At 35.6% G+C, this 10,998-nt stretch overlaps 1 protein-coding gene across 1 annotated transcript in view; it reads left to right on the top strand.

Moving 5' to 3' along the window:
- LOC132098612 (epidermal growth factor receptor kinase substrate 8-like) overlaps positions 1-4,303 on the top strand; it is a 40,721-nt gene extending 36,418 nt beyond the window's left edge. Inside the window, exons 18-20 of the mRNA XM_059504679.1 lie at positions 245-427; positions 513-645; positions 4,040-4,303. Of these exons, the coding sequence (XP_059360662.1) occupies positions 245-427; positions 513-645; positions 4,040-4,147 (424 nt within the window). The 3' untranslated portion in view covers positions 4,148-4,303. The remainder of the gene's footprint in view (positions 1-244; positions 428-512; positions 646-4,039) is intronic.
- Positions 4,304-10,998: the final 6,695 nt, after the last annotated feature.

Below are 10,998 nucleotides of genomic sequence, written 5' to 3'. Positions count from 1 at the left end.
CACACACACACACACACACACACACACACACTCTCTCTCTCTCTCTCTCTCTCTCTCTCTCTCACACACACACATGCGCAAACGCACACAAACACACTCACACACACACTCTCTCTCTCTCTCTCTCTCTCTCACACACACACACACACACACACACTCTCTCTCTCTCTCACACACACACATGCGCAAACGCACACAAACACACTCACACACACTCCTGCAGCATTATCCATGTGTCTCTCAGGTCGAAGTCCAACATGGAGGAGGTTCAGGACGAGCTGATGCACAGACTGACTCTGGGCCGCAGCGCTCAGAAGAAGTCCCAGACTCCGTCTCAGTCCAGCAGCTCGACGGCGGTCAACATCTCCTTCGACTCCACGCCGGACGACGTCAAGGCCTGGCTGCAGCTCAAAGGCTTCAGCGAAGTGTGAGTGCCCCGTTCATCCGCTCTGCTGCAGAGCATCATGGGAGGTTAACAGTGATGGTTTGAGCTGATGTGGTTTGGTCTGCAGGACCATCAACAGTCTGGGAGTGCTGACCGGTGCTCAGCTCTTCTCTCTGAACAAAGACGAGCTGAAGACCGTCTGTCCTGATGATGGAGCTCGAGTCTTCAGCCAGATCACCGTCCAGAAAGCTGCTCTCGAGGTGAGTCGACTTCTTCAGCTTCTCCTCGCAAATCCTTGCTTATTTCTGTCTTCGTTCTTCTCTAAACTCTTCTGTCATGATCTAATGTCTCAAACTGAATCCCGTGCGATTCTGGATCCATCCATAAAATAATAGTATGGTAGTGCTCCCCGAATCGAATCTGCTGCTGATGAGTTGCTCAACTCTGTAGTGTCGCTTTGGTTTTTCTGTGGTGTTTTGCTGTCTGCAGGTTTTCTTCTGACGCTCCCATGATCTTCACATGTAATCCACGTTCCTCTGAAGGTACTTTAGTATCGTAGCGAGGCGGCTTTGCTCTGTTTAGTTAACCCATCATTAATGGACATAACCCGGTTAGGTTGCACCTTACTTAAAGCGATAGTTCACAAACCTGTATGAGTTTATTTCTTAATTTGAAGAACATCGGTATACAAAGAATATATTTTGGATTTGATCCCCAACATTTGTGCTCAGCAGAAGATAGAAACTCAGATGACAGAATTTTCATTTTTGGGTGAACTGTCCCTTTAAATTGGAATATAAAGTCCACACTTAGTAGCTACTTGTTAGTTCATAGCTTACTCTGTACTGTAAATATAATAGTATTATTATTCAGATAGATTTTTGTTCTCATCTGAAAGTGATCTGAAAAATTATTTAACTGCAGTGCAAATAAAAATAAAATAAAACAAGCATTTGTAGGGCTGGGCGATAAAACGATAACGATAATTATCGCGATATAATTTTTTCCCGATAAATGATATGAAGAGTTTGATGTAATGTTTGTTTATAATGTCACTAATTTATACTAAATGTATTTTTCATTCAAATATCTAGAAGTCATTTTTATCATTGTGTTGAGATGTTACATGTGATGTTTTATGCTGCTATGGAAGTCTAATGGTTAATTTGAATAAAACTCGTAATTATAAAATTTCACTACATAAAAATGAGGTTGTTACAGTTTTTACAGATGTTGGAGTTTTTGATGAACATAAACTTACATCTGCATCCTAACTCAAGCCACTACTACTGTCAACTGTATTGACACCGAACGCGAATAAAAAATTTTGCGCTATTAGATTACATACAAAGTCAACGCAAAAACGCGAATAGAGGCGAATTCACGCCAGATGACGCAAAATGCGTGATGTTTTTGCCTCAAACACATGAAATTCGCCTCATTAGTGTCAAAAAAAATTCAACTTAAGAGACAAAAATACATAATATTATTAATATCGCAGCTGCACTGCAAACTGTGCTGAAGATACGCATCATCAAAGCTGAACAAACCTGATTCGTGATTTGAAACCGTATCATTCATTCGAGCACGCAGATACTAAGAAATCAATTTTTCTGTATCGACATTTATTTGGTTAAGGAAAAATTACTGGAAAAGTGTAAGGAAACGTAAAGTGTTTGTCATGTCCTGATCATAAAGAGTCGTTTAAATCCACAATTAACCGTCTGGTTTCTACAACTTTCAACTTAACAGAAACGAAGATTTGAAAATTGTCATGATAATTATCGAAATCGACTGATATGAAAAATTTTATCGCGATCATTTTTGGGCTCGTATCGCCCAGCCCTAAACATTTTTTTAATTCGATTGATCTTATTATATAGACATGGACTGAAGTCGTTGTTTGCACATGACTGATGGTCTGCATTTCATTGAATCTGTTCGAAATAAAAATGAGCGTATATTTTTATAGTTTGGTGGCTTCTGTCTGCGGTTTCCAGTCATAGCTAGAGAATAGATGCTTTCCCAGAATCCCTCAAGTGCCCCTTTACACGTTCATCATCGTTAGTTTAGAGCATCAGATGAAGAAGAACCTCGTTTCTGCTTTTCTTCTCTCCGTCTCTGCATCACGCCGCTGATGTTTTGTGTAAACGAGCATTTCGTGAGACGTAGGGCTGGGTTTGAAACACTGATTTCTCGATTTTGATGAACTGATATTGATTCTTAAAACCAAAGAATCAGTGTATGCTGTTTTCTGTTAATGCATGAACAAAACTTACATAGTTACATTTGATAGGAAAGTCTCTGCGTTCAAATGTGAATTTGAATCATTAAATTCAAACAATAAATGACAGATCGCTGTAGTAAATTGTAAATTTTCTTCAAGGAAGTTATCACACATTCATCCATTTGAAACACCATCACTGACTGCTCTTATGAAAATTAACCATGGTTTTAGTACAAATAAAAGTACATAATTGTAGTTATACCATAAAAAACAACAAATTAATCATGGTTTGGCGACAGTAACCATAGTTAAATCATGGTATTTGTAGTAAATGGATACTACACATGGTTAATTTTCGTAAAATCACTTTAACATGGTATTGTGCCAACTGAGGGTTAATTGTATAATTTTTACAGCATTGGTTGAGAAAGATATTTTAGTGACGTACTGTAACTGATCAGTGAGACTTGTAATGTTTTTTAAACAAGTCTCTTCTGCTCCTCAAGGCTGCATTTATTTGATCAAAAATACCAAAAAAAAAAAAAAATCTTGCAAAATGTTTTTAGAATATAAAATAATGGTTTCTATTTTAATATCCTTTAATATGTAATTTATTTCTGTGATGCTCCGCTGTATTTCCAGGATCATAACTCCAGTCTTCAGTGTCACATGATCTTCAGAAATTCTTCTGATATGATGATTTATTTTCAGTATTTTTTTGGAAACTGAACTGGAAACTTGAAATTTTTTTTCAGGATTCTTTGAAGAATTATTATATTTTTTTTAAAGAACATTTATTCAGAATAGAAATCTTTGCTATCACTTCTTAATTTAACATATTCTTGCTGAATAAGATTTTTTAACTTCTTAACAAAAAATTTTTTTTTAAAGGAAATAAAAATGTACTGACCACAAAATTTGAACCGGTAGTGTATATTGTTAGAAAAGATTTAAATTTTAAACAATGCTCTTCTTTTTAACTTTTTATTCATCAAAGAATCCTGAAAAAAATAAATAAATAAATAAATGAAGCAGCACAACAGTTTCAGCTCTGATAATAAATCATCATATTATTCTGATTTCTGAAGATCATGTGACACTGAAGACTGGAGGAATGATGCTGAAAATACAGCGGAGCATCACAAAAAATAAACTAGATTTTTTACGTATATTAAAATTGTAAATTTTTATTTTACATCCTAATATTGTTTCACAATATTACACTTATTTCCTGCATTTTTGATCAAATAAATGAAGCTTCAAGGACTAGATGAAAACATTTAAAAAAAGTTCCGATCCCAAACTTTTAAAACTATCCATCCAAATGCATCAATATGCAGCTCCAAATAGATTCGGATCGTAGCTAGTGAATGGAATCAGATGAAGTGAGTGTGATTGTTTCTGAGCGTCTCTGTCTGTGTGTCTAGAGGAGCCCGGGCTCGGAGCTGCAGGAGATCATGAGGAGACGCCAGGAGAAGCTAGCAGCGGCCGCGGATTCCGGCGTGGAGTCCTTCGACGAGGGGACCAGCCACTGACCCCTCTCTCACCTCTGTGACCTCTGACCTCTTACAGGACGCCGTGGAGCGCGCTCAGTTTGCCGCCATAATGCGCCGTCGTCAGGAACTCTTGGACCCGTCCGATAACGGAACCGGATCGGATGCGGACGAACGCTCGTGACGAGATTCCCAAAGCCTAGTGCCATCGACTTCATCCCAGAAACATTCACGTATATATCCACAATCAAAGATGGAAAGCGCGTGGATATATTATTCCCAAACGATTGTCTGGATCTCGGACCAGATGTTGATTTGATTAACTGTTGTCGCTCACCTATCTACCTGGAAAACTTTGTTTTTGTTTGTTTTACTAGCAAAATAATGAACGGACTGTACATGAGCGCCAAATGAGAAATGTCCGTTTCTGTTGACCTGACATGAGTTATTTGAGTTTCACACGGACATATAAAAGGCCAAATCAAGTCCTCAGAAATATGATTATTTCCTCTTTATATTCTGACGTTTGGCCAAATCGATCTCTGGGTTCAGGGTTTCTGTTTAAACACAAATGTCACGCGTATTCAGTCTGTAACTATAAAGCGTGTGCAGAATAAATGGAATCATGTGACCTCTGTGTGATTGTTAAAAAGATGAATATCATCCCTGTCTTTCCTTCGATCAGAAATGAGTGTAATGTGAAATCGAGCTGGACTCATAACTCACCAACACTATTGCACTTGATGCTTAAATTTCTCCTGCTTTGAATCACTGTATTGCATAAAGCAATCTATAGATATATTTTATTGAGTCTTTAAGAATCTCTTATTAGAATCTTTATTAAACCCTCTAACTCTAGCACTCTCTATTTTAATTCTATTTCTATAAAAAACACGCCCCTTTTAAACTTGAACTCTGCTTATTTACTGACAAAAAGAGAAAGAAACGAACTCTAGCTTCTCTAATCTTTTTGCATTCCGTTTTCTTTTTTATTTATTATACAATAAAAAGCAAAAAAAAAAAAAAAAACGAACGCTCGCTTGCTCTGTTATTTTCCTACTCTGTCTTTTTATTTTATTTGTATTATATTATAGATACTTGTTACAAAACTCGCATAAATTACTAAATGCAAATCAGTAAAGATGACTTGGAGTACACGTTTCGGACAGAAATCATACATTAAATGAAGAAGTCGAAAGTTGAAATGGATGAAGGGTGTTTTTATTTGTGAATTTTTACACTGAACGAGTCAGATTTCATACACGGGAAACCGGAAGTGACATCATCGCGTTAAACTCTCTCACACCAGGGATAGCTACAACCGTAAATCTCTTTCAAAGGCATCTTTTTCCAGCTGATGAATGATAAAAACATCAACAGCCAATCAGAATCACTATAATTACCTGTAATATAGTTATCTTTATTCTCAGGCAGCATTGTAATTATTATTACTTTTTATTATTATTATTATTGCTCTGGTTTCTATAATAATTCAAGATCTGTACAAAACTGAAAACCTAATTTATTAAACAAATAATTAAATAAAGATGATTTTCCTTTGTGATCCACACGGTGGCGCTGCTGCTGTTAGAATGAAGGCGAGTCTGAACAAACCACAACAGACTCATATTTACATATTACTGAACATCTGAGACATAATTCTAAAATAATTGAGTTTCTATGTTTGAAAGATTTAAGTAAAGCGGTTCGTGCTATGTCAAGCTTCTTTGTTACTCAAAACAGAAATAAAAAGAAAAAAGTATTTTATGTGTGAGACTTACTACACGGTTCTAAATAGTGCTAATGTAATAATACATTGGAGCAGAACGGATTCTCTATCAATATATTATGTGTCCTTAAAACCACTAGTAGGAATTACTTTTCAAGTTATCTAGAAGTTTAGACTTTGAGTACAGCTAGTAAACACAGATGATGAGAGTCAAAGGTCGAGCTTCTTTCTGATCGACACTGAGGCTCTGACCTCTGCTGACCTCATCTCAGCAGGAGGGTCATTAGCAGGGAGTGAGACGACCTCCTGACCCCCGCCGTCATTACCAGCAGAGACGTGAGACGTCAGGTCAAAGGTCAGGCGGTCAGTAATGAAGAGTCACTGAAGTAAACACACTAACGAGTGCACTAATGAGTAAACAAGAGCGATGCTTCAGTGTCGTCTGACCTCAAGAACACATGCGTTTACTTTGTGTTTAAAGAACAATCACCTTCCTTTATTGAGAGGTGACTCATAAAACTCTTATGTAGACACACACACACATACATATATATATATATATATATATATATATATATATATATATATATATATATATACAATGCATTTATTAATTTATTTGAGATTATGCAGATACATATATTCATTATACATGGATATTTTTCATTTTAATAAGTTTTAATTTTTTTTATATCAATATTAATATCACACACACATTTTATTGAAAAGTTCCTTAATATAATTACATATTAAATATTTGAAGAATTAAAGTTCACGTTTTTCGTGTTTTTTTTTTTAAGCTTTGATTGTGTTTACAGTGTGCAATATAACATGTGTTCATGTTTCGCGTGTAAAAAACACAGTATTTTCCACACAATTCCCTTATCTGTACACCGCTGTTTTCACGATCATAAAAACGGGCTGATGACTTCCTTGTTCTATAAAGTCCCTCCTTCAGAAATACGTAACGAGTTCTGATTGGGCCAGCGGTTCCTGTGTTGTTATTCGACAGCAGCTGAGCGCACGCTGGCCTCCTAGAAACATGATTGGACTAGTTTTGAGAGGCAAGGGGGCAGGATTTGTTTTGAAAACCTGGCAATCCTCATCTGAACACACGTGCTGGAGATGTACTTCTAATCACAGAACGTCTTTATACTGACGAGATGCGAAAATCGCATTTGATTCGATTTGCACAGCCCTAACATCTAGTTAACAGAGCTGAACAGCTTTGCCCTTTATTTAATAAGTTACAGAAACTGTTAAACGCACCATCTTAAATAATAAAATACACTTACCAGTTGTGGTCCATAAACAACGCCTTCTCCAGACAAAGAGGGAACTGCTCCATCTTTCAGGAATAATCTTTGTGCGAATCCGGCAATAAACTGATTGAGATTGAGGAAGCTGTCCTCAGAAAAATGTGCTGCACATAGTTTTACATGTGGATTATCATTTTCGGGAACCAAGTTAAACATAAATTGTAACCATTAATCTCCAAGTACAGCGTCCCTGGGAAGCCCAAACAAAGATGACTGGACTCCGAGATGAGAATAACAGCGTTTCGACGACATGGCGACAAACACAAAAGCAGCTTTTCCTCTTCTCCTTCGGAGCGCAACAAGACCACGCCCCCTGTTTGTGTATTCATGTGGGCGGAGGTTAGTAAAAAAACTGTTTTAGTGACGTCATTCCTGCAGGAAGTAGAGGGATGTAGTCCAAACTGGTCGTTTTTTGTAGGCGAATTCTGTTAAATAAAACATCTCGCTTGGCATTGAACTTTGAGCTTTAGAATTTAACAGATATTATTTATATTTAACAACAACATTACACACTAACTGAAGTTTGAAACATGGGATCACGAAGAACGGGACCTTTAATAAACTTATTAATTTTGGATAACATTTTTTATAATTTTTTTATATACAAATGTTATTGAAAAGTTCCTTTATATTATTATATCTTAAATACTTGAATTAATGAATTTATAAATTCTGTAAAAAATACATACTTTTTTTTTAAATGTATGCCTGGTATTTTTATTAATATTGATGTCATGATTTAGTTATATATATATATATATATACATATACATACATATATGTACATACATATATATACATACATTAAATATATATATATATATATATATATATATATATATATATATATATATATATATATATATATATATACATATATATATATATATACACATATATATACATATATATATACATACATATATATATATATATATATATATATATATATATATATATATATATATATATAATATCATGAATATATATTGAATATTTATGTATATATGTACAAACACGAATGTTTTACTGTATAACTACAATAATAACTATAGATTTTTATTATACCTGTGTGTGTTTTTCATATTATATTATATATTTTGTTTATTATATTTTTTTATGCATAATAACTAACAATTTTTTATATTTTAGATTAGAATAGAACAAACAATATGTGTAAAATGTGTAAAAAAAAACAGCTTCCGCTTGGTGGCGCTAAAGGAAGATTTTTGTTCTCACATTAAAGTCTCTTTGTTCGTCATGTTCATAAACCTGTGTGTCTGTGTTCTGAATATTCTCGCTCAGCGCTGATTGGCTGCTCGTGCCGCGGGGGGCGGAGCCTCAGATTGTTCGAGTCGGGTCGTCCACAGCTCATTTGCTGTCGAGTTTCTTTGATTAGCCAATGAGAGGAGAGCGTCTGACGGCGCAGCGCTTATTTACTTTGGACAGAAGAAGCTCCTGAGTGCCAGCCCTTCAGAGCAGAAACCAAACACACACACACACACACACACACACAGAAATCCTATCTGAATATTTTTGTGAGACTTTTTGAGATGAACCCAGAGACACGCATCTGACTTGTGGATCATTTCAGCTGAAGATGATGATTGTCTTCACACGAGTGTTGATGAAGAATGTTTTCAAGGTTCCTCGAGCCCCTCTAAAGCAGCCCCACAAACCTCTTCTGATGGAGAATCCAGATGTGTGTGAGAGGAGAGGATTTAAACACACACAGACTGAAGAAGAAGCTTGTGTGTCTGCAATCTTAGCAAGCCCACAGCTCACCAGACTCAAACACACCACTACCAGCATTAAGTTAGTGAGTTAGTTAGTTGTTTCTAGCAGGTTGACCCACCCAGCTTACAGGAACGTTTTCTCAATTCGTTCATGAAACTATTTTTGCTCGTTTCAGAGAACATTTCCATAATGTTTGCATGTTCTCTTAACGTTCATAAAACCAAAACGTTTTCAAAGCATAAAAAAATGGAGATTCAGATATTACGTTTGTATAACTTTAATGAAAAGTTCTTAGAACATACTGTTATCTGGCCTTTAATAATGTTCTCAAACCGTGAGCATATAACCTCACTACTCATGGGTAATGGAGCGGGGTTTTTTTTCTGGAAAGTTTTAGTTTGACGTTCATCTAATGTTTTTTTTAAAATGTTACTTACGTTTCAGAACGTTCAGAGAAAATTCAAAAGTAACATTCACAGAATGTTTCAAAATGATCAAACGGAATGATCCCTTAACATTCGCACAACCAAGAAAAATGTTTCTAAACTATAAAAAAAAAACCTGGATGTTCAGAAAACATCTTCAGAAGTTAATTAGCGAAGCGTTGTTTGTGCGTCTGTGCGGGTGCTGATGGATGTGTGTGTGTGTGTGTGTGTGTGTGTGTGTGTGTGTTTTGCACGTGTGATTATAATTACTGCGTTTGAAGAGCAGCAGCTCACAGACTCTGAAGAACCATCTGGGCCTTAAAACACACAAGAAATATTGTGTGTGTGTGTGTGTGTGAGAGAGAGAGAGTTAGTTAGGGTCTCTGTATGAGTGTTCGTAAACACACTGATGTTGCTCCCCATTTACTTCCATACTATGAGGGAAAAAATACTTGCTACTGTGAGCTGTTTACATTATTCAAAATATCTTCTTTTGAGTTCAACAACCCATACTGGTTTAGAACGACATGAAGGGGAGTTCCTGATGACTGAATTGTCATTTTCGGCTCCCTTTAATGCAGTAAATCTATGTCTGTCCAGTGAATTATAGTTAGTTTCTGGAGAGGCACACCGATGTGAAAGGAGGTTTAGTGCCTTTAGAGAGTGAATCGTCCACCTGTGCTCAGAACAGCAGGTTTGGAAACAATCACACGAGTCCGGAAAACCAAGATTACCAAGCCATTAGTGTAATAACAGTCATTCACACACTCACACACTCACACACACACACTAAACCAGGTGCTCACATCGTCCTCTAAAACACACCGATCAATGTACTGTTATCATCCAATTCACCCCAAAAATGATAATTCTGCCATAGTTTACTTCAATTTAGTTTAAATGTTCACACTTTCTGATTTATGTGTAGTGACGGAATTTCAAAATCTGAAAGACAGAATTTATATATATACCATCACAATTTTTTTTTTTAAAGAATCAAAAATATAAACATTAAAAGCCAAAAAAAAAAAAAGAAAAAATATATATATATTTATATTTGTGCTATTTACACAATGTTTACGTTTTTTTTTTTTCAAGTTTGTAGGTGTCAAGGTACAGAAACTGAATAATTAAATGTAAAATAGCACTGGATAGTCTTCAATGTAAAAATGAAATATACAATCAAACCTACATTTATTCAGACACCTTCAACATTTCTCACATTATTACAGTTTTGCTATATATATCAAAAATTATATCTGGTGTCTGAATAATATTTGGTTTGACTGTTAAAACTACAAAGTAATTCAGTCAAGAGCAGTGAGTGAATTTCTTTCATTTTCTTGGATTAACATTACAGCAGCCAATTGCTAAATTAGGCGCGGTCCCTTTAAGAGGCGACGAACGCATCCAATATAATACACATGCCATTTTTTTCCTCAACTGTTTACTTTCACTTAAGAAATAACTGACAGTTTTTTTGAGCATAATTTCCAAGGTGGATATTTTAACATATTTTGTATGTATTTGTCGGCACAAGAGCAAAAACAAGCAAATTCGGTGTTCAAGTGTTTTGAGACGCCTTTAAACTAATATGAAACCATATTGCAATGTGCATCAAAAATCTAATATCAAAATATAAACCACAAGATTCATAAAAACATGATAAACTAACTGAAGTAT

Source organism: Carassius carassius, chromosome 22 (genome assembly GCF_963082965.1).
Source record: "Carassius carassius chromosome 22, fCarCar2.1, whole genome shotgun sequence".
In the NCBI taxonomy this organism is placed as follows: Eukaryota; Metazoa; Chordata; class Actinopteri; order Cypriniformes; family Cyprinidae; genus Carassius; species Carassius carassius.
The sequence above is the reverse complement of the archived record's forward strand: the minus strand, read 5'-3'. Positions and strand labels throughout refer to the sequence as shown.